Source organism: Gopherus flavomarginatus, chromosome 5 (genome assembly GCF_025201925.1).
Source record: "Gopherus flavomarginatus isolate rGopFla2 chromosome 5, rGopFla2.mat.asm, whole genome shotgun sequence".
In the NCBI taxonomy this organism is placed as follows: domain Eukaryota; kingdom Metazoa; phylum Chordata; order Testudines; family Testudinidae; genus Gopherus; species Gopherus flavomarginatus.
The window spans coordinates 89,915,728-89,940,418 of record NC_066621.1 but is presented as its reverse complement, the minus strand read 5'-3'; the positions used below and the strand labels follow the sequence as shown (position 1 = coordinate 89,940,418).

Here is a 24,691-nt window from a genome sequence, read left to right as displayed (position 1 = left end):
CTCAGTTTATATAAAACCTTTTGGATTTTTTTGTAGCGACCAGGGAAACAGCCATTTCAGCTATTAACTCACAACAGAGAAAAACTTATTGCTTATGCTTCCTGGGTATTAAATGGAGTTGAAAGTATACCTGTATGAAAAATACTTACTGGTGTTTAGTGGACTCTGTCATGTTTTAGATATCAGGTGGGGCTGGGACACATAAAACTATGTGGCTCATACTCTTTAAAAGTATATTTTTGTCTGGTAAAATAAAAAATGGTACAATGTCTAGTTCTAGAATGACATGGTCCTTGCTGCTGGAAGAGCACCATCTTGAAGTCTGTCCTCTCAAAAACCCAGTCACCCTTACCAGCAGGACTGTTAATTGTACTCCATGAGAGTGTCCTGGAGAAATTTCCTCTAAAAAGGGGCCCTTAACCCTTTTATCCCATGAGCAGTACATAAGTTGAATTCTGAAGGGCGGTAGCCTGAGGGACTAGCAATATATGTTGATGAGTCATCCTGTCGCTTGGACCTTACTCACAGGATTTGCTGTTTGCGCTCCCCCGATTCAGGCTGAACCTGTGCAGCACACATGTAGTACACACTCAGCCAAGTGTACTGAATTGTCTGTTGTGTCACAGGCATTATCACTCATAAAGGACAAGTACTGGTTGGTGTGATATGTTCACACTCAGTGGGTCTGTGATGGTTTGACAACATGCCTCCCTGGGTGGAGTATGAATTCATTTTGTAGTGCCGATCACAAGCCTTTACACTTCTCAAGCCCTTTTGTCTTGTGTATAGGAATTAGTAGATAAATTGGGTAACTCGGTGATATATGTGGTGAAGGTAAAAGCTCATTCCAGACATAGGAAGTAAGCAAGAAAAATAAATGTGGATGCTGCTGCTGCTATGGAAGCTGTGGTGTGGGTCCCGTCCCGTTTAGCCAATCCTTGCTGTTATCACCCACGCACAAACAGAAAGCACTGATTTAGGGTACATCTACACTGGCAGAGTTACAGCGCCGCTCAGAGAGCACTGAAATGAAACCGCTGTTGTGTGTTCACACTGTCAGCTGCCTGCATAATAATGTGTTCACACTTATGGCACTTGCAGCAGTATTTGGAGCAGTTCACTCTGGGCAGCTATCCCACAGAGTAGCTCTTCCTCTTCTGCTGCTAAGAGTTGTGGAAAGGCAGAGGGGGTCATGTGGCATCCTGAGTCCTGACCCAATGCCCCATGATGCATTGCTTCACATCCCAGCAATCCCTGTGCTTCTGTCTGCATTTGGCGCCATCTTTCAACGGTTTGTGTACTGTATGCTCTGCCTCTTCGGTCTGCAGGAATGGATCCCACACTGTTGACCAATATGCTGCTCGCTCCGACTAACACATCATAAGTGGCAGTGGAGTTATTCTTTAAACTACAAAGGCAAGAGGAGTGCAACATTGATCTCGCCACATGTAGTAGCTACGACATGATATTGCTTGTGGCATTCACGGCAGTGTTGACCACAGTGGAACCCTGCTTTTGGGCTCAGGAAACAAGCACTGAGTGGTGGTGTGACATTATCTGATTAAAATATGACCATATAGATCATTGTTGCAACAACTTTTGTATATTTCCAGCAAATCTTGTACAAAGGTTGTCAAGTGAGGTGTCTGTGAAAAGGTTATGATTTGCTGGTTATGCTTATGCTGTCTGTATGCATGTGTCATTTTTGTATGTTGTTGAGCTATGAAGTTGTAAGTATTGGCTCTATACTTGGATTTCAAATGTTTGCTCCTGGGGTAGCGCCCATGAAGTAGTTAGCCAGCACATCTTGGAGGGACTATTCAAATTGAGTGACCCATCAAAAGAACATTTAACTAACAATGGACATGGGAGACGCCCATCTACGCTTAATGAAATTTCCTGCTGTGACTAGGGGAAATGCATGGACATGTGACTTGCCCATGTGACTCCAAACTCTTATCTTGTTGCTGTGATTTTCCACAGCAAGAACAATGGACTGCCCTCCACATAGCAAAAACTATAAAAGGCTCTGGAAACACCTGCATTTGATCTTCGATCCTGCTTCTTACCTCTTGAGGAACCTTGCTACAAACAGCTCTGAACAATGCCCATCCAAGTTGTGGATGTACTCCAGAGACTTGACTTTTAAGCCAGCAGTTTATTCCATCACTGCTACAAGCCTGAGCCAAGAACTTTGCCATTACTTTATGTAATGGATTCCTTTAACCAATATTAACTCTCACTTTTTTTTCTTTTTATAAATAAGCCTTTAGATTTTAGTTAATAAGAATTGGCTGTAGTGTATTTGGGTAAGATCTGGAACATTCATTAACCTAGGAGGTAATGTGTCCAATCTTTTGGGATTGGTAGAACCTTTTCTTTTATATGATGAAATAAGTTTTACAGAAATTTTCATCATATTTGACATAGGTATCTTGATGGAAGCCTGAGGCTGGTTCACTTTAAGGGAACTGTGTTTGGACTTCTGAGTAACCAGTCAGGTAACAAAGAAGCTGTTTTATACTGGCTTGGTAAATCTAAGTATTGGAATATCCCCCAGCTTTTTGGGGTTTGACTGCCTCATTCTTTGCAGTTCACCCTAATAGAGTGACCACAGCTGGCTCCCCATTAGGATCCTGGTCACAGGTGGGATCATGCATGTATGTGATGATGAGCAGTGGCTGCAGAACTTTTGGATGAGGAAAGCCACATTCATGGGACTATGTGATGAGCTTGCCCCAGCCCTGCAGCACAAGGACACGAGAATTAGAGCTGCCTTGTCATTGGAGAAGCGCGTGGTGATTGCACTGTGGAAGCTGGCTACTCCAGACTGCTACTGATCATCATAACCAGTTTGGAGTGGGAAAGACAACTGTTGGACTCATGTTGATGGCAGTGTGCAGGGCCATTAATTGCATCCCGCTCTGAAAGACCGTAACCCTGGGCAACATGCGTGACATTGTAGATGGCTTTGCACAAATGGGCTTCCCTAATTGTGTGGAAAGGTGATAGATGGCATGCATATTCCAATTCTGGTACCAGACCATCTAGCCACCAAGTACATGAATCGGAAGGGGTATTTCTCAATGGTTCTCCAGGCACTTGTGGATCACTGTGGGTATTTCACAGATGTTAATGCAAGATGGTCTGGAAAGGTGCATGACGCACACATCTTTCGGAACACTGGCCCGTTCAGAAAGCTACAAGCAGGGACTTTCTTCCCAGACCAGAAGATCACTGTAGAGGAAGTTGAAATGCCCATTGTGATCCTGGGAGACCCTGCCAACCCCTTAATGCTGTGCCTTATGAAGCCATGCATAGGGCACCTTGACAGTAGCAAGGAGCAGTTCAACAACAAGCTGAGCAAATGCACAATGGCTGTTGAGTGTGCTTTTGGCCATTTAAAGGCCTGCTGGTGGTGCCTATGTTGGAGGCTGGACCAGGCCCATGACAATATTCCTATGCTTATAGCCACGTGCTGTCACTCCATATTTGTGAAAGGAAGGGTGAAAGCTTCACTCAGGGCTGGACCGCTGAGGCTCAGTGCCTGGAGGCTGAATTTGAGCAGCCAGAGACCAGGGTTATTAGAGGGGCGCAACGTGGGGCCATAAGGATCAGGGATGCCTTGAGGCAGCACTTTGAAGCTGAAAGCCACTGTTTGTTGCTATGCTCAGGAGTCCAGTGCCTGTAATGCTAGGAGGTGATTGTGATTGGTGCAGACAATGTACTATGAAGATGTAAGAAAATTGCCTGTTGCAGGGCTCTGTTAGCTTTCTGTTAATGGAATAAAGACAAACCAAAACAATTCTATTATTAAAAAACAACAACCAGAGGAGAGAGACAAACAAAAAATCACATCAGCACTGAGGGGGATGGGGGAAGGGATGAGGGGGGGTCCCAGGACGATTAAAGATTTATGTATGTCCAGGTATCTCATCCAACATTGTCCTTTGGAGTACAGTGCAGCGGGTACTGTACTTCAGTAGGGCTAAACTGCAGAGGGACGGCCGTTGAGTGCAATGGGTACTGGGAGTGCATTGCTGGACTGTGACGGGGAAGGAGTGGAATGCAGCGGCTAAAGACTGGAGCCAAGAGGTTGATAAAGTGTCTTGGCGGTGCCTGGGGGGCGCACATGGAAAAGAGTTTTGCGACAGCAGCTACAGGGGAGGGCGGGCGCAGAGCTGCTCAGTTTGCAGTGCTAGTAGTGCCAGGAGCGCTTCCACTTGGCGCTTCATAACATTTAAGAGCCACTCCATGGCTTCAGTCTGGTGCACTGTGTTCTCCTTTTGGTCCCTCTTCTTGCTGTCCCACCACTCCTTCAATTCTTGTTTTTCGGCTGCGGAGTGCGTCATGATCTCATGCAGAAAGTTCTCTTTAGTTCTTCGTGGCTGCTTTCTAATTCTGCACAGCTGTTCAGTCAGTGATAACAAAGAGGGAGGCTGGGCTCCCAAGGTCAAATCTCTGAAGCCAAAATGCAACACTTTACAAAAGCAGTATTGTTTGCAACACTCAGACCGCTGACTTAAACCACAGCCACTATTCACATACCTGTCACTAACTGGCTGACTCCAGGCAAGCACAAATGAGCCACAAGGCCTCCAAAATGGTGAGTGACTGCAGGGGAAATCAGTGTTGCAGGGCCATACTGTACACTGAGCACGTGGCTCTTGGGGAAAGCTAGCACTACAGGGGGGCCTTATAATCATTCCTGTCCCCACATTTTCCACAGGCTCTGTTCATTATGGATGATATCACGCTGCTGAGGGTGAGCAGGGAATCAAGTGAAGGTCTTCTCTATGACTGCAGCTTCCAGCCCGGCCCTTATGCGGCTCACTTGTGTGCAGCAATGGTTCCACCCCCTCGTCACAGTGATGACAGAGTGGTGTGGGAAAGTTACTGTTAATGGGGCAAGAAACAAAACAGCTCTGCCAAAGAACCTGCAGCAGTGGATTGCCCAGTGTCTCCATGAGAGTTTCCTGGAGATCTTTGAGGCAGATTCCTGTGAAGTGAGGGAGTCAATCAGCACCCTGTTCTGCCACTCAGACTAGGCATGTGGTGGTATGGGCATCATAGAGACACAAGCCTGCTTTCTGCAACACTCCTGCCCCCAAAAACTCACTTCATTGATTCCCAAAATCAAAGCCACTTACCAGGGGCTTCCTCTCTTGTTTGCACTTCGCTAAGATCTAAGAGCTGTGACTGGCTAGCCTCCTCTGGGGTAGAGAAGAGCTCCTGGCTGCATGCATTTCTGACCTCTGAGTCATCCCCTGCCTCTGGGTCCCCCTCCACATCCTTGTCCAAGATTTCCTCCTGGCTCAGTCCACTCCCGAATGGCAAGCAAGCCACTGAAGTATCTATAGTGGCCTTCACAGTGGAGGTGAGGTCACCACTAATATTACGACGACCACCTCTTTGTAGAACCGGCAGCTCGTGGGTGCAGCACCGGAGTGGCAGTTTGCCTCCTGCGCCTTGTGGTAGGTGTTCAGCAGCTCCTTCACTTTGATCCTGCACTGAAGTGTTTCACAGTCATAGCCCCTTTCTGTCATGCATTGTGAAATCTGTCCGAAGGTATCATAATTCCTACAGCTGGAGCGCAGCTGGGACTGGACAGCCTCCTCTCCCCAAATGGTGATGAAGTACAGCAGCTTGGCATTGCTCCAAGTGGGGGATCACATAGTGGGTGGAGCAGGCATGGCCACCTGGAAAGATGCGCTGAGACCACTGCATGAGCCATCAAGCAAACACAAAGGGGACTTTCAAAATTCCCAAGGAATTTATGGGGTGAGGATGATGGTTGGTCACCTGAGGACAGGGCAGAAGTGTTCAAACCAATGACCAGAGAGGCAAGAAAAGGCATTGTGGGAAACCAGCCACTGTAAGCGACCAGGATTTCTACACCAGAACTGTGGTGCTGTACCCCTGGCGCAGAAAGCTATATGCCTCTCATCAGGGTGGTTTTTTTATAGCGTTGCAAATGTGCAGTTTCTGCGCACTGAGTGGCTTGGCAGTGTGTACACCTCTGGAGTTACAATGCAGAAAGCTGCTTTACTGTGAAGAAACCTGCCAGTGTAGGTGAGGCCGTAGTAACATTATAAAGACCTAACTCCTAGTTAGCAGTCTAGCTGACGTAATTACTGGGAAGTGAATTAACGAATCCCACCAGTGACCTCTCTTCCCTGGGTTGCTTCTTAATTAGAGTGCTACAGCTATTCAGTGTTTTAAGTGTAGCCATGCCCTCCCTCAAGTATGTTTGTTTGTTCGTAAACGGTGTGTGTAAGCTAGTGAAGGGCCAGTGATAGAGCATCCAGAGAAGTATGCCCTGATGTAAGTTAGCTAGTTAGCACATCATGCTTTAGGTGCCGCTGTCGCTGTAATGGCAGGAAGGAAGGAATGGTGGAGCGCAGGACTGTGGTAGCTCCCTGAGGTACATGGCTGCTGGAATAGGGCGGTTGGGAGGAATGGGGGACACGCTGGGCAGGAGCTAGTCACTGCACAGCACCCATCAGCGGCCTCCCGGCCACCTGCCAGCAGTGCCTGATGCCGCGCGGCTGGGCTCACCAGCCCTGCCTTCGGGGGAGAAGGGTGTTTGCAGCACGCGCAAGTTCCACGGGGTGGCAGGGCGCTGCGTGCGGCAGCGGGGAGACTCGAGGTTGGCCAGAACAATGGGCCTGGCACGGGGAGCGTCGGGAGGTGGCCGCTGGATCCAAGCGGCCCCGAAGGAGCCGGTGCCCGGGGGAGAAGTGAGGGCTGAGCCCCCGAGAGGAGCCCGGCGGGGCTGGGTTGGCGACTCTGCGCTGGTCTCCCGAGTGGGAGCGCGGCCGCTTTCTACAGGGGGAGGGGGAGCTGCAGCGGCCACGGGGACGCTCCAGCAGGTTGCCGGCAGGTTCGCGGCCGGGCGCACGCGCGGCGCACACCCCCAGGCTGCCGCGATGCCATTGGCCAACCGGGGTGGGGCCCGGGGGTGTGTCCGGGGCGGGGCTCCGGCCGCGTGTGGGGGCGGGGAACCGGCTTCTGGCTCCGGCGCGGGTGGCCGGGGAGGCAGCGGCGCTCGCGCGCGGGTTAAAAGGGGCCGCGCGGGCAGCGAGAGGTTGTGCATCATGTCTCTGCGCAGCAGCTTTGCCCGGCTCCTGCGGAAGCAGGCGGGCTCCACACTGCAGCTCCAGAAACCTGCCCACTCCGTGGCGCTGATCGGAGCCCCGTTCTCCAGGGGGCAGGTGAGCATCGCGGGGGGGAGCAGGCGCCCCCTGTCCCCCGAAGGGTGGGGGTGAGTTCCGCCCCCAGGCGGCAGACGGGCTCGGAGAGATTCCGTGCCGCTCAGCACAAAGGGATCGGCGGTCTCGGTACCCCCGAGAGACGCTCTGTGGGCTGGGGAACCTGCCTCCCGGCCGGCAGCAATCACGGGTCCTGGGTGCGGTGGGAATCGTGCTTGGCTGGTCTCAGTAGCCGCAATGTCTCGCTGTCCCAGCGGGTTTCCCCGAGGACGGCGTGGTCCAGGCTGCGGGGTACAGTCCCTCCACGCCCCTGTGCCAGCGGGGACACGCTGCCGCTCCCGCGTGAAGCGCCCTCGGGGAGCGGACCCCACGGCGCACCGATGGCGGGTCGGGAAGGAAAATACCCTCCCTAGGGCGATTCGCGGCTCCGTGTGATTTCTGCGGCTCAGTCCGTTTCTGTGAGGACCAAGCCTCACCTCATAGTGGATCCTAATGGAGCCTCTTTGTCTTACAGAAGAGAAGAGGGGTGGATCACGGCCCCGCTGCCATAAGGAACGCGGGGCTGACGGAGCGGCTTTCCGGCTTGGGTAAGGGGCGGGCCACGTGCAATAGCAGCGGCTGCGTACAAAAGTGGCCCCTCGCTGACACGACTGGGGCCATTAGGTGCCTGGGGGTATTGCATGTCCCTGCATCACCGTTGCCTTAGCGTGACTCAACGTAGCTGAAACATGAATCAGCCCCACACTCAGAGCTTTCTGCTGGAAGGGGTGGGTATCTCCCTGTCTAGAAAATGTCTCTGCCTTGTCCCTGTGAAGTAGGATGAATCACAAAACCCAGTATCTGTTCTGGGTCAGCAGCAGAGATGCTAAGGATTGAATGGGTCATAGAGACTTGAAAGTAGGCTGTATACTCCTGTTAATAAATGTTTGTCTCTGGATCTGAAGTAACTTGCACAAAACAGACATAGTTTGTATGTATGTGGATATTGGGCAGTTAAATGTGTAACAAATTTGAATGTGTGTAAGGGAGGCTTTGGTCTACAGAAACTTGGGTGTGCCAGGCTGAACGTCTAGATTTTTAGATGTGGAAATTTCTGAGTATCATTCAGACAATACTTCTGAGAATGTTAGCAGCAAGGGCAAATCGCTTAATTCATTTACTGCAGTCCTTCAAATAATCAGCTACTTAGCTTAGCCCCTTAATAATAATAATAATAATAATACCATAGCCCTGTCCCAAAAAGGAGTCTAGAATTGTCTGAAGAAAACCTCAGGTTTTTGTCTCCAGTCTTTCATCTAATTCTAGTCTTGCATTGAGAGGATAATAGGAATAGTGCTAGCTCAACAGAAAGAAAATGTGATCTTGCCTTGTTTGTTAGTAGGGCTGGGTGTAAGCAAAAGCAGATGTTTGGTCTTGTGTAGTCTCAACAATTTATAGCCCATTGCTTCCTAGCTTCAGAAGCAGAGAAAACAAGTAGCCTTACTTTTTTGTCAATGGCTAGATAAGAGGGTCAGGCAACTTGCAAGCCAAATAGTAGACATGAATCCATGCTTGTGGTCTCAGTAGCGAGGCAGTAGCAAGGCTTGGCAGAATGTGATTTTTATTTATTTATTTTATAATTTTGATCGATAATATCAGTGTTTGATTTTACATTTTTCACAGTTGTGTAAAATTATGGGTTTGAAGCTCTGGGCTCCTCTCAGGGGCTTTTAAAAAAATTTTATTTAAACTTTAACATTTGTGGGAAATTATGGGGAGGATCAGACAATAATTTATGATAGTAGACACAGATTCAGGGCTCAGATTCTGGAGCTGAGTGTCACTCCCTCCCCACCCTTCATGGGGGCTGGCCAGGGCTCCCATGCTGCCCCCCGAATGTTCCTCCATGCCCCCCAAAGGGGGTGCACCCCACAGATAGGGGACCTCTGATCTATAGTCTGTAAAGCTGGCTGTGTTCCTTGGGATTGTGTGCGTGCGGAATGGACTGCAAGGTCAGACCTTAAAGGGTTAATTCATGATGCCTGCATGTAAATCCTATTAATACTAATTGCATATAAGTGTATGCACGGAGGGGAGATTAATCCCTTAATCACCAGGAAGCTATATCTTCTTCTCCACAACATGGAGTCCTATTCAGGCAGATGATGATGTTCAGCAGATTTTAGTATACAGCGTTTACCCTATCCAACCCAGATCCTTACGATTCAATAGCTAAAAGCCTCCAACCTGCACTGCTTAGTATCTATAAATGAGTTGTCTGTTACCACCTCACTCCATGTTCACTTTTTGCATCATGCAGTCTCTCTGGATATAGGTCACAACAACCTTTGGCCATATCATGATAGAAAAATGGTTGATGGCTGTGTCATCCTGAAGTAAGAAGTGGGTTTGGAGACTAGAGAGCCTTAAGTTATCTCTGAAACTCAGAAATTACCAGATGTAAAAGAAGGTTATAATGCTCAAGGGGGATTAGGCAGTTCTTTATAGTTTATCTGTCAAGTGACTCCAAAATTCTTTGACCAGTCAGTCTGTAGTTAACTATGGGGTCTTCTTCAAATAGCAAAGGTCTAATAATTCAGTTTTGTTAAGAGGTTGTACCCAAATCCAACCTGAATAGAAATGTTTCCATGACATTGACAACCAAAACTTGAATAAAAAATTCTGTTTGCAGGGTGTTTGTTTTTGTTTTGGTTGGTGGGTCATTCCCTCTCTTCCTCCCTCCCCCATTTTCAGGGGAAGGTATACCAGATTCTTTTGACCTTGGAAATGCTATCTTGTTGTGACCGTAAAAATGAAAAGTGAAATTGACTAAGTGTAGTTTTGTGTCCAAGTCATATGGGGGGGGGGGGAACCAAAAATTCCCCGGCTCAGATCCTCAAAGGTATTAGGTGCCTAATTTGTATTGATTTCAGTGGGAGTCAGGAGCTTAAATATCTTTAGGGATCTGGACCTCAGTGTTTACTAACTTAAAATATCAGTAAAGCAGGGGAAGAACTTAATTTTTTTTCTGGTCCCTTTTAAATACTAAAATTTTCAAGGTCTTCTCTTCTGTTGTTGCTAAAATGCACTTTTTCCAGCACTGATATGAGCTGCTGCTTTTCTATTCATGTCTGTTGTTGTCTTAGTGTTTTATTGCTGCTTAAATTTCTGCAGCCCTGTTGATGAATAGGGTCAGGTGGTGTGTGGATTGCTATAGACTCTGCCAGAAGGGGCCCTCACTGACAAGCAATGACGGACTCAGTCAGCATCCTCAGGAGAGAGTTTTATATGATAGGGACAGTCTATTTCAGTGTGGCGTAGAAGGTTAGGGAGGAAGTCACTGAGCGAGAGGCTGTTTTGTGTGTGGCTATTGTCCAATGAGGAATAAGATTGAAATTCAGCAAAGGATGTTTTATTTTTTCCCCTTAGCCTGGCAGGAGCACTCTGAATATATAATAATGCTATAGTTCCTTTTTCTTTTTGTTCTTTTGCATCTTTCTAATGTTACAGTAGATAATAAAGTGAATTTACAACAGCTGTTCTGTGCACAACACTTGGTTATGACTAATCTAATTTTCTGGACCTAAATTCCACTATTAAGCTCCTGATTCCCAGCAAAGGAAATGAGTGAACAAAGACACTGAAAACTTTCCCAAGATCTTAGGACTCTGTCAAAGGAACTAAGTGATTCCCCTTCCCCCACTGTTAGTCTTTAGGTGGGAGGAGGGAGGTAATATTGTGAGACTGAGAAGCTCCTTAAAGAGATGTAATAACATTTAACTGACATATGCAACTGTCATAGCATTCTTTCTCAAATCTGAACCTTAGAGTCCAGGAATGAGATACTAGCATGAATTTCCCTAAGCTTAATTACCAGCTTAGATCTGATAGGCTGCCACCACCCAAAAATATAGTGTTTTGGGGCACTCTGACCTCCCCAACCTTCCCTGGGGACCCCAAGAACCCAGACCCCTTGGGTCCTTAAAACAAGGAGAAATAATCCATTCCCCCACCTTCCCCCTCTCAGGACTTCCCTCCCTGGGCTATCCTGAGATACTGATCTAACCTCTTAAATCACCATACAGAGAAGCATCTCCCTTCCCTTCCACAAAGAGGCAAACAGATTCAAGGAAAACAGAGAGAGATTTTATCTCTCCCCCTCCCGTCTCCTCACCCGTCCTGGTGAATTATCCCAATCCCCTGGGATAAAACAAGGGAAACAGAGGAAAAAACAATCAATCAGGTTCTCTAAAAAGAAACCTTTTAGTAAAAGAAAGGAAAAAGTAAAGAATTATCTCTGTAACTTCAAGATGTAAATATTACATGGTCTTATAGCTTACAGACACCAGAAAGAGACCTTCCCCCCCAGTACCAATACAAATCAACTTTTATGTGTGTAGTTGCTGGGAATATTTTAACTGGCCAGATCCACAAATGCAAATAGAATAAAACAATTAAAAAGCCTAAACCACCTGTTTTACTTACTATATGAAAAGAAACTTAGAGAGCCTGTAGTAATGTCTGGTCTCTCTCAGACCCTCCGAGAGAAGAACAAAGAACTCACACCCAAACTTCCCTCCACCCGAATTTAAAAGTATCTTGTCTTCTGATTGGTCTTCTGGTCAGGTGTCCAGTTTCCTGATTGTAACCCTTTACAGGTATAAGAGACATTAACCCTTAACACTCTGTTTATGACAGCAACATTGGAGAACATCAGCCTCACATTAATGCAGCTTTTGAAGCATTCACATTCATTGCGTGTCCATAGTACATTCAGCATGGACGTGAGCATGCAAAGAAAGCTTTTGTGTGTAGTGTCCATACTCCCAACTAGTTCAAAGCGGGGCACATGCATGCATGTTGTGTGCACACCTGGCGATTACATGTGCCAGGCACATGACTTGTCCCAACTGAAGGTGCAATGGAGGGTGGATTCTGTGGGTACATAGGAGCCTAAGTTAAAAGGCTTCTGCCTCCTCCTTCCCCTGCAGTAACATGAATTAACAAAGTGCAGTATTAGTTTAAAAACAAGTAGAAGAAGCTTATTTATTTGGGGGGGTGGACAGGACAGAAATTGTGGCTCCTCTTTTTCTTCTTACTGGGGGGAGAGTGTATGTTTTAAATCCGTATATTTTAAGTGATTAGTTTTCCTTGACTGACTTATATTTAAAAAAATAAATAAATAATGGTTCCTTGCATTTTACCACCTCAACTCCAAGGCATTAGCATGAATTGTACCTCCTGTTTGCTAGATCCTGTCTGCAAGCATCTTTGTTGCTCTGGATGCTGAGGGTATGTCTACACTCCCCATGTGAGCGTGCTTCCCAGGCTGGGTAGACAGACACACATTAGCCCAGCTTAAGCTAGCACCCTAAAAATAAGAATGTGGAAGTTGCAGCATGGGCTAGTCACCCAATGTCTGCATCCTTATTTTTAGCATCCCAGCTGGAGCAAAGCTAGCACATCTGTCTATCTGGGCTGGGAGACACATTCACAAGTGAAATGCAGAGGAGGTCGTGTGTGTGAACTCACCATCAGGTTTTGTTCCCCTTCCATCATCCCAGTTTTTCAGATGTGCTTGTGCCTGAATTAGGGCTCAGATTGTTATAAATAGTTGTTAGCACAACTGCTTGCTTGGGGGTGGTGAAGGGAAAGGAAAGACTTTAAACTTTCCTGTCTATATTGTCCCTTTCACATCTTACCCTCAATAATTGATATTTTTGGGAGGGAATTTTCAGTCCCTTTCTTCTGTGCACCCCCCCCCCCCCCCCGCACACACACACACTCCCTCTCTCTCTCTCTCTCTCTCCCCCCCTGAGATCATCTGGACAGTGCCCCCACCCCCCCGCATATAACTTTCTGCTCTTCCTTCCAATGAAGTCCTGAGCTGCCCCTTTCTTTCCCTTCACCCTGAGGTCACTACAGCAAGGGTTGCTGTTGGTATTGTTGTCATCTAGCTGGCTGGGGCTCACACTGCTTCTCAGCTGCTCACTTGTGCTCTTACTGAAACAGAGGGTATGGCTACACTTACAGTTCTGCAGTGCTGGTAGTTACAGCTGTGTTCGTACAGCTGTGTAGGGCCAGCGCTGCAGTGTGGCCACACTGACAGCTACCAGCGCTGCAGTGTGGCCACATTTGCAGCGCTGTTGGGAGTGGTGCATTGTGGGCAGCTATCCCACAGAGCACCTCGTCCCATTTTGGTGCTGTGGCTTGTGGGAAGGGGAAGGAAGTGTGCGGGTCTTTCCGCTTCCTGTTCCAACGCCCCGTGGTGCTTTGCTACACATTCCGAGCAGTTTGGCGGCATTGTGAGTCTGCAGTGCGATTTCTGAGATTTCTGTTACAAATGGAGCCTGAGCTGCTGAGGACCTTGCTGATGAATGTTGCCAGCACATCACGCATGGCAGTGGAGCTATTCCTTCAGCTGCAAAGTGACAGTGAGGAATCAGACGATGATATTGAAACACCTGACGCTCAAGACACTCAATTGCTTGTGGCAGTAACAGACGTGCTCAGCACTGTGGAACGGCGCCTTTGGGCTCGGGAAACCAGCACTGAGTGGTGGGATCACGTCGTCCTGCAAGTCTGGGATGACGAGCAGTGTCTGCAGAACTTTCGGGTGAGAAAAGCCACTTTCATGGGACTGTGTGCTGAGCTCGCCCCTACCCTGCGGCGCAGGGACATGAGATTGAGAGCTGCCCTGCCAATGGAGAAGCGGGTGGCTATTGCAATCTGGAAGCTGGCAACTCCAGACAGCTACCGATCGGTGGCGAACCAGTTTGGAGCTGGAAAGTCCACCGTTGGAATGGTGCTGATGCAAGTTCGCACAGCCATTAATCGCACCCTGCTAAGAAGAACTGTGACTCTGGGGAACGTGCAGGACATTGTGGATGGCTTTGCACAAATGGGTTTCCCTAACTCTGGAGGGGCAATAGATGGGACGCATATTCCTATTCTGTCCCCACCCCACCTGGCATCAGAGTACGTTAATCGCAAGGGGTGTTTCTCCGTGGTTCTGCAAGCACTTGTGGATCACCGTGGGCATTTCACTGACATTTACTCAGGATGGCCTGGAAAGGTGCATGATGCACACATCTTTCGGAACAGTGCCCTGTTCAGGAAGCTGAGGGCTGGGACTTTTTTCCCAGACTGCAAGATCACAGTAGAGGACTTCGAAATGCCCACTGTGATCCTTGGAGACCCCGCTTACCCCTTAATGCCTTGGCTCATGAAACCGTATACAGGGAAGCTTGACAGGAGCAAGGACCAGTTCAACTATAGGCTGAGCCGGTGCAGAATGACTGTGGAGTGTGCTTTTGGCCGTTTGAAAGCCCGCTGGAGGTGTCTTTATGGGAAGCTAGATTTGGGGGAAAGCAGCATCTCCGCTGTTATATCCGTGTGCTGTACCCTCCATAATATTTGTGAGGGGAAGGGTGAAAGATTCAGTGAGGAATTGACCTCCGAGGTTCGACGCCTAGAGGCTGAATTTGCACAGCCAGAGAACAGGGCTACTAGAGAGGCCCAGCAAAGGGCTTCAAGGATTAGGGATGTCTTAAGGGAGCAATTTGATGCTGAGAGCCAACAGTAATGTTTGGTGCCTGTGTTGTGCTCCGTTCTACCTTGGGGTACAGTATTTACCACTTTCTGCAATAATAAAAAGTATTGTAAAAGCCATAAAATCCTTTATTCAAAGTACAATACATAAAAGGGAAGGGGGGGATAGGGTGGTGGACTGTACATTCAGAGGTTTGAATATGTCCTGTTTGGATTGCTGTTCAATGTCTCCTGCACTTCAGGATTACTATGCTGCAGAGTAATTGGGGTGGAGTGCACAGGGTAAGGATTGTAGTTATCAGGGCTGGTAGGTGATCATACAGGTATTGGGGGCAGCTGGGGGTAATAAGAAACTGGCTGCTGGAGAAAGGTGTTTTGTGCAAATACTGTGGAACAAGAAAGAGAGCTTTGGGAGGGTTGTGGGTTACCACGGTACAGATCTGCCTGCATGGCTACGAGAGACTCGAAAGAGTCAGTTTGGCGAGCCAGGAGGCTTATCAGGTGCTTTGAGGTTTTTTTGGTAGCCAATTCCTTTCTCCTGCTTTGTGTTTGCCTCCACTCATACATTTTCTCTCTCCATTCCTGCGTCTTCCTACTTTCTCTGTTGTAGTGATTCATAACTGCTTTGATCAATTCTTTTGATTTTTGCGGATTTTTTTCTCAAGTTCTGCAACCGACATGAGGCCGGTGATCCGGCTGCATTAGTCAAGGTCACTAAAAAAAACATAGATAGAAACATGTAATACACAGAGGCTACATTGTTTATTATCACACAGTGAAGGAGTTTGTAGACTTTTTGTAGCATCATTCCCACATACCTAACATAACACAGAGAGGCCAGGGAAGCGAAGGCATGGCGAGCAATGGGGTGAGTGTTTCTGCCCCAACTTCACCTGGGAGGGGGAACTGACTGATGGCTCACTGGGGTTTACCTGCACTGGGTAGAGGAGGGAGCTGGTGGCCTGCACAGGGGACAGTAGGAAACATGAAGCTGGCGACCTGCTGAGGGGGGGGGGGGGGGGTGGTCCGCGGAACTGCCGGCCTGGGGGGTGGGGGTGGGGCGGAACGCACAGTGGTGCTGGCGACCTGCTGGCGGGGGGGGGGGGGGTGGTCCGCGGAACTGCTGGCCTGCTGGGGGGGGGGGAACGCAATGCAGTGCTGGCGACCTGCTGGCGGGGAGGGGGGGGAGACCGGAACGCACCGCGGTGCTGGCTACCTGCTGGCAGGGGGGGCTGGAACGCACTGCGGTGCTCGCGACCTGCTGGGCATTTAAAGGTGGGGTCAGCTGAGCCCAGGGCAGTGGAGTGTGCAGGATTACCAGAGAGGCTTAAAAGGTATGCTGGGATACCTCCTTATACCCCAGAGGTCAATAAAAGCGCTGGTGGGGTCCACACTCGCTGACCAACGCTGGATCACCAGCGCTGGAATCGCTACACCCGAGGCACGACCGGGTGTACAGCCAGCGCTGCAACCAGGGAGTTGCAGCGCTAGCCATGCTTTGCAAGTGTGGCCACATCCTGAGTTGCAGCGCTGTAACCCCCTCACCAGCGCTGCAACTCTCCAGTGTAGCCAAGCCCAGAGAGATGGAGCCAAGAGGCAGAGAACATCCCAGTCTTACACAACTTGGCTGAGATGTGTGTGAGCCCCTAACCTGCCTTTCACCCTCCCAGCAACAGCAAAGAATGGCCTCCATCAAAGACTTAAAATAGATTTCCTGGGGTCAGCTGAAAAACTGGGGATGCGGGCATGAGGGATAATGCACCAGACTCCTGAGCCAAAAACTGTTGAGAGAAATTTAGTCCTTCCTTATGTTACCAATAACTAGGCGTGGCACAACTTGTTTTTGTTTTCTGTTTTATAACTTTGAGAGATGTTTGTTCGTGTTTTTGAATTATTGATTTAAATTTTCAGTTGCACAATTATAGGATTTCAGCATTCATTTTTATGTTAAAAATGTTTAGTTGCTGAAAATTTGGCAGTGCGATTCAAAAACTTAAAAGCTTTATACCTGTTAAAACACAATTGTCGACATCACATGTCTAACTATACAAAGAAAGTATCCCTAAGTCAACAGAGCCTACCTGTTTTTAGTGTTTGTTCGCTAATCTGTTTGTAACAAGCCTAATTCAAAAGTCACTGAATTTTTACTCTAATAAGCTCTCAAGCATCATTTTTCTTTCTTTGTCTCTGTAAATTTCAGTTATTACTGATGAAGATTTCCATCCATTTGTGTGTGGATGGTGAAATTGATATTTGTCATCTACTGATAAAAATCTTATCCTTTTAAGTTTGCTAGTAACCCCTGAGACTGACAAAATTTTAAAATCTAATTGGCCAAGTTTGTGAGGCTTTATACTCAACTTGATGTCATTCTCTGTCTCAGCTGTGCTCATCCTCTCACTGGAAATTACAGTATTGACACATTGAATTGCTTATCTTCCAGACAGAAAGAAAAGAAATAAGAATGATGGTGTGGAATGGCCTTGAAGGGAGGAGGGGGTTACTGAGAGTCTCCCCCAATAGATGGGGATGGGAGCATGGCTTGTGGGGTGGAGGGAAGGAGCCCCTGGTGTGTACAGTGAGCTTGGTCTACAGAAGCAACGTGGTGTTGGACACTTGGTGTAACTTTCATTGTTAATGCTGCCTGTCCAAGCTGACTGAAGTGCAGAAAAGTAAACAGGCTTGTACTGGCCTACAGTGATATTTCTTGAGAGGCCTTAGGACTTGGAGGCCCTTGACCTCTCCAATCAGTTGCTGGTGAAGTACAGACTCTCAGCAAACTGAAATCCACAGATCCCCTCGGCAGTGGCATTTGCAATCCCCTTTCCTAACAGAGGAGAAGACCCTCCTCAGAGCTTAGAAGGGGTAGTTAACCTCAGCTTGCACTACCACTGCCTTGATCACCCTGGGGGGCACCTCTTTTGTCCTTGCAATGAAGGGCCTTGTGTCCCTAGTCTACCCCTGCCTACTTCTTGTGTGCTGACTAATACAATGATATGCTGTTTGGGTCCCCAGATCACAGGAGATCAGGTGTGATTTTAAAAACAAAAGCAACTCTTATTGATGTTTAAAGATATGCCTGAGCTGCAGAGTTTGGTGGCCAGATGTGGGTTTTTGGTTTGGATTGCTAGAGGGGAGGATTGGATTAGCTATGAAATTTGGATCTGGATCCAACTTTCCAGTTTGGCTGACTAGATAAGTAGGGGGACATAATGTCATGGAGGGCTAATGAACTGGCTTGTGGGGGTAGAGGGAGACTTGCAAAGAGAGGGTGCTATGATGTTGGGTTCTTCACTCACATAGTAGCAGAGTTTCATTCTTGTAAGGCTCAAGAGCTCTACATGGCAGCTCAAAGCTCTCTAGGAGTGGAGCTCTGCTCTGGCTATGCAGGAGCAGCATAGCAGAGAGAAGGCAGCTGCTGTCAGCTGATTAACCTGAAAGGGAGAAGCTCTATACTCCTTTGTGACTAAGGTTACGTCTACACTATCTGTAGTGTAGATGCGATAAATCGATACCTGATTGCTCTCCTGTCGACTGCTGAACTCCAGCTCGGCGAGAGGCGGAAGCAAAGTCGACGAGGGAGCGGCAGCTGTTGATACCGCGCCGCGAGGACACGAAGTAAGTGATTCTAAGTTGATGTCGACTTCAGCTACGCTATTCTCATAGCTGAAGTTGTGTATCTTAGATCGATCTCTCTTCCCCCCGCATCGCCCCGCCTCCCCCACCCAGTGTAGACCAGGCCTTAGAAGCCTCTAAGGCAGCTATTACCACCTGCTTATCCAAAACAGCAAGTCAGCCTTTCTGCGCCCCCTCCCCCTCAAGCTCTTAGAGGAGGTCCCCTGTAGCAGGATGGTCTCCTCCTTGCTACCATAATGAATCACTCAGCTTCCCCTGGATGTCTGCTGAACGGGCTGCAAAACTTTTAACTGCAAATGTTGTTACTGCTCATTATGTGCTAAGAGCTGGGCAATCAAATCTTGGTAAAATGAATTACTGCAGGTGTCAGACTTACAGGAGTTAGGGTTGCAGGCTTGGGCCCACTCTTCTCATCAGCAACCCATGTATTCAAGAGATGATTAGGCTATTGAATAGGAGAGTCTGACTTTCTGGCCTGGAGTCCACTGAAACAAGCCCCCGCCCATTCCATTTAGACATCACCTGAACTCAGTTTGGTCATGGGACATATGCAGATGCCAAGTGGGATGTTTGCATGTAAATCCAACTAGGGATTTGGTATTCATGTGTCATAAACCTGGATCCCATCTCAGCCGTCTCCCTTCAAGGTTCAGCCCGTTAAAGCTCTTAAGCCTTTCCATGTTTCCAGGGCCAATTAAAAAAAAAAAATCAAATCCTGCCATTTATAAGGACTTCTTAAAAATCTGAGCTTCTGGCTTCATCTGTAAATCCCCCAAGTTGTATCCACACTAGCCTTTGTTTCTCATATTTCCCACTATTACTAATGCTTGTGCAGTGCAGTGACTGCTGGAGCACTTGTGTAAACAGAATTATAGGTGACTGCTAGCATTTTAATCAGTGTGTCATCTGTTATGTACTTAGTGGGTCTAGACCAGTGGTCCCCAAACTGGGGGGCATGCCCTTCTGGGGGGCACAGAGAAATGTTCAGGGGTAGGGGGAGTGCAGCAGGCCTGGGCCAGCCCCCACAGGGTGTGTGCCACTGGGAAGGGAGCGCAACCCAGCCCCACTCTGCCCCAAGTCACAGTCCTGGCTGCAGCTCTGGTCCTGGTCCTGGTCCCAGTCCAGCCTCAGCTCTCTGCTCCAGCCATGGGCCTGGGTCCCGGACCAGCCCCAGCCTTGACCCCCTTACCCTGACTGCTCCTGCCCCACCAATCACCCAGGAGTCACAAGCCTGCTCCCAGCCCTGGCTCATGGGGTGAGGGGCAGGGGGCACAACTTGAAAAGTTTGGGGACCACTGGGCTAGACTACAGGGGGGTTGGAGATGCTGGTTGCCACCATTCCCTTTTGTTCTCACCCATTGATAGCATCAGGGGAGCTGCGTCCATGTTAGCAGTGATGGGAAATATTTTCAGAAAACTCCCCTGTGGACAAAGGCCCCAATGTAATCTGATGCCCTATGATAATTTCACGTGCCCTACAAAGCAAAATAGTATGAGCACTGTCATGGTATAACCCCCACTCTGAACCTTAGTGTCCAAAAGATGGGGTACCAGCATGACTCCCCCTAAGCTTAATTACCAGCTTAGATCTTGTAGTGCTGCCACCAACCAGGACTTGCAGTGCCTGGTACACTCTGGTCCCCCCAAAACCTTCTCAGAGGACCCCAAGAACAAGACTCCCTGGATCTTACACAAGGAAAGTAAACCCTTTCCCCCACCGTTGCCTCTCCCAGGCTTTCCCTCCCTGGGTTACTCTGGAAGATCACTGTGATTCAAGCTCCGTGAATCTAAAACAGAGGAATTCCACCTTCCCCCCCCCCCTTCCCTTCTCTCTCCCTGTCTCCCACCAATTCCCTGGTGAGTACAGACTCAATTCCCTTGAGCCTCAACAAGGGGAAAAAATCAATCAGGTCTTAAAAAAGAAAAGCTTTTAATAAAAGAGAGAAAAAAAGTAAAAGTCTCTGTAATTAAGATGGTAAAGGTTACAGGGTCTTTCAGCTTATAGACATTAGAAAGAAGCCTTCCCCCCAGCACACATACAAATTAAAATCCTTCCAGCACAATACACATTTGCAAATAAAGAAAACAACCAAAAAGACTAAACCGCCTTTCTACTTGTACTTACTATTTGAACAGAAAATTAGAGAGCCTGTAGGTACGTCTGGTCACTCTCAGAACCCAGAGAGAACAACAGACAAACAACACAAAACAAAGACTTCCCTCCATCGAGATTTGAAAGTATCTTGTCGTCTGATTGGTCCTCTGGTCAGGTGGTCCAGGTTCACTGCTTGTAACCCTTTACAGGTAAAAGAGACATTAACCCTTAACTATCTGTTTATGACATGCCCCCCAAATTGCCAACAGTGGGGACCTCACTGGCGGTGATTTCTTCCTAGAACTTTAGAATAAACAGATTAATACAACACATGCACCTTTACATATACTACTAAGAATGTAAACTACAAGACTTTTTTTATATTTTAAGGACAATTTTTAACCGGGGGATTCTGGGAAACTTTCACTGGAGAGTGCATCAGCTACTTTGTTAGAAGCTCCCGAAATGTGTTGAATTTCAAAATCAAAATCTTGGAGAGCTAAACTCCATCGAAGAAGTTTTTTGCTTTTTCCCTTGGCAGTATGAAGCCACTTTAGCGCAGCATGGTCGGTTTGTAGGTGGAACCGCCGTCCCCAAATGTATGGGCGTAGCTTTTCCAGGCCGTACACAATGGTGTAGCATTCCTTTTCACTGATGGACCAGTGGCTTTCCCTCTCAGACAGTTTCTTGCTGAGAAACACAACAGGACTGAAGTTGTGATCCGGTCCTTCCTGCATTAGAACTGCTCCTACACCAGGCTCAGATGCATCTGTGGTTACTAGGAATGGTTTGTCAAAGTCCGGGGGCCTTAGCACAGGGTCAGACATGTGTTGCCTTGGGCTGGGTAAAGGCCTTCTGACACTCATCAGTTCACTTAACTGCATTCGGCTGGGTCTTTTTGGTCAGGTCAGTCAGTGGGGCAGCGATTTGGCTGTAGTGTGGTACAAATCGCCTGTAATACCCGGCCAAGCCTAAGAAGGATTGGACCTGTTTCTTTGACTTTGGGACAGGCCACTTTCGGACAGCATCCACCTTGGCCTGTAGGGGGTTTATGGTTCTTTGACCCAGCTGGTGTTCTAGGTAAGTTACTTTGTTTTGGCCTATTTGACACTTTTTGGCCTTAACAGTTAGTCCTGCTTGCCTGATGCGCTCAAAGACTTTTTCCAGGTGTTCTAGGTGTTCGGGCTGTGAATCAGAAAAAATGGCCACATCATCGAGGTAGGCAACTGCATATTCTCCCAATCCTGCTAGTAGACCATCTACCAGCCTTTGGAAGGTGGCGGGTGCATTTCGCAGCCCGAAAGGAAGCACATTAAATTCATACACTCCCGCATGGGTGATGAATGCTGACTTCTCTTTGGCAGGTTCATCTAGCGGTACTTGCCAGTACCCCTTGGTTAAGTCTATTGTAGAGATGAACTGGGCACATCCCAACTTCTCCAGTAGTTCATCGGTGCGTGGCATTGGATAGTTGTCTGGATGAGTTACTGCATTTAGCTTATGGTAGTCCACGCAAAAGCGTATTTCTCCATCTGGTTTGGGTACCAGAACCACTGGAGATGCCCATGCACTGGTAGATGAGTGGATTATACCCATCTGTAGCATGTTTTGGATCTCCGGTTCTATAGCAGCTTGGGCATGAGGAGACACCCGGTAGGGTGGGGTTCTAATTGGGTGAGCATTACTGTGTCAATGGAGTGGTATGCCTGTTCAGTCCGTCCTGGGGTGGCTGAGAACAATGGGGCGAAGCTAGTGCACAGCTCCTTGATCTGTTGTCGCTGCAGACGTTCCAGGGCTGTGGAGAGGTTCACCTCTTCCACGCCACCGTCACTTCTTCCTTCGTAGCAGACACCTTCAGGCCACTCAGCGTCATCTCCTCCCTGGGCTGTAAACTGACAAACCTGTAAGTCTCTGGAATAAAAGGGCCTGAGAGAATTAACATGGTACACTCTGGGCTTTAGGGAGGAATTGGGAAATGCTATGAGGTAGTTAACAGCTCCCAGGCGCTCTTGGACCGTGAATGGCCCTTCCCATGATGCTTCCATCGTATGGGCCTGTTGCGCCTTCAAGACCATAACCTGGTCTCCTACCTTGAAGGAACGCTCTCTGGTATGTTTATTGTACCAGGCCTTTTGCTCTTTCTGAGCATCCTTTAGGCTTTCTTTAGCAAGGACTAAAGAGTGTCGGAGGGTGCTTTGTAGGTTGCTTACAAAGTCTAGAATGTTAGTTCCTGGAGAAGACGTAAACCCCTCCCATTGCTGCTTCACCAACTGTAATGGCCCCTTAACATGTTCAAACGGTGAAAACCCTAAACTGGGATGTGGTACAGGTCTGTAGGCAAAAAGCAACTGCTGCAACACTAGGTCCCAGTCATTGGAGTGTGTTCATTCACGAATTTATGTATCATGGCCCCCAAAGTTCCATTAAACCTCTCTACCAGGCCATTGGTTTGATGGTGGTAAGGGGTGGCAACCAAGTGGTTCACCCCATGAGTTTCCCACAGATCTTTCATGGTTCCTGCCAGGAAATTTGTCCCTGAATCTGTAAAGATATCTGAGAGCCAACCTACCCTGGCAAAAATGTCTGTTAGGGCCTGGCACACAGCTTTAGCCCTGGTGTTGGCTAGAGCTACTGCTTCCGGCCGTCGGGTAGCAAAGTCCACAAAAGTCAATATGTACTGCTTTCCTCTGGGGGTCTTTTTTGGGAAAGGACCCAGAATATCCACAGGTACTCGCTGAAATGGGACCTCAATTATGCGGAGTGGCTGGAGAGGGGCCTTGATCTGGTCTTGGGGCTTTCCCACTCTTTGGCACACCTCACAAGACCGGACATACTTGGCAACGTCCTTGCCTATCCCCTCCCAGTGGAAGGACTTCCCTAACCTGTCTTTGGTTCTGTTCACCCCAGCATGGCCACTGGGATGATCATGGGCTAAGCTTAAGAGCTTTCCCTGGTACTTAGTTGGAACCACCAACTGTTTTTTGCGGATGCCAGTCTTCCTGGTGTCCACCAGAAAGAGTCTCCTTGTATAAAAGTCCTTGTTCTATAACAAACCGGGATCGGTTAGAGCTGAGACGCAGTGGGGTGCTCTGTGCCGCTGCCCAAGTTTTCTGAAGGCTGTTATCTGCTTCCTGCTCAGTCTGGAACTGTTCCCTTGAGGCTGGAGACACCAGTTCTTCCTTAGACTGTGGACTTGGGCTTGGTCCCTCTGGAAGTGATGTAGGTGATGGGGTTGTTTTCGTTGCTGGTGAGCTGCTCTCTGCTGGTACACCAGGTGGTATTTCAGGCTCTGGCTGAGCCTCTTGGGTATGGTTGTCTGCTGCTTCTGCCAGTTCAGGCTCGCTGGCGCCCTCTGGCATTGGGGTCGAAGATGGGTTTGCAAGCACTGGCGTCAGTGCTGGCAATAGTTCTGGTGCTGGTTGCTTTTCCAGTTCTTTTTGTTGTTTTTCCATTTCTCGTTGGTGGGCCGCATCTTTGGCTTCTTGTTCTCTTTTGTGGGCTGCCTGTTTGGTTTTTTCTTCTTTCTCTCAGCTCCACCTCTTTTTCTCTTATTTCTATTTCTTTCTGTTTTCTTTCCATGTCTCGCTTGTAGTCTGCATCTTTGATTTGTTCCTCTGCATCCTGTTTTGCCCTTTCCTGTTTCAATGCATCCTTGGTAGTCATGGTTCCTGCTTTCTTTTGTTGGGGCGCCCTCTGGAGTTTACTGCCTGAAATGCTGCTGCTTTGTTGCTTCCTTGGGGTTGCTTAGCAACAGTCTTTTCTAACACTTTTTAACTAGTTTTGCCAGATGAGTTAGGAAAAAAAAGAAAAAACACTTTCATTTGCAAATGTATTTTGCTGGTTGTCTGCTGTTCACAGCTTAAGCCTGCTTTGTTTAACAAAAGACCCTCATTAAACTTAATGTCTGCCTTCAGAGTACTCAGAAGGAAGAGAGGGGAAAAAAAACCCAAAACCTGCAGACTTGCTTTTAAAAACCCCCTTCTCTCTGCTTATAAACAGCTAGCAGAGAAAAAAGAAAAATAATTATCTTACTGGCTTTTGGATTCCATCTATCCCACACGGTGCCAACATGTCATGGTATAACCCCCACTGTGAACCTGAGCGTCCAAAAGATGGGGTACCAGCATGAATCCCCCTAAGCTTAATTACCAGCTTAGATCTTGGTGCTACCACCAACTAGGACTTGCAGTGCCTGGTACACTCTGGTCCCCCCCAAAAC

General features: G+C 48.1%; 1 protein-coding gene across 3 annotated transcripts in view; it reads left to right on the top strand.

The window, feature by feature from the left end:
* Positions 1–24,691, top strand: part of ARG2 (arginase 2) — a 46,317-nt gene that overhangs the window by 3,426 nt on the left and 18,200 nt on the right. For 2 of the 3 annotated variants that reach the window (XM_050953593.1, XM_050953592.1), the window contains exon 4: positions 7,726–7,798. In XM_050953593.1, the coding sequence (XP_050809550.1) occupies positions 7,726–7,798 (73 nt within the window). Of the gene's footprint in view, positions 1–7,065; positions 7,215–7,725; positions 7,799–24,691 lie in introns of those variants that run through there. The other variant, XM_050953591.1, reaches the window with a different exon arrangement.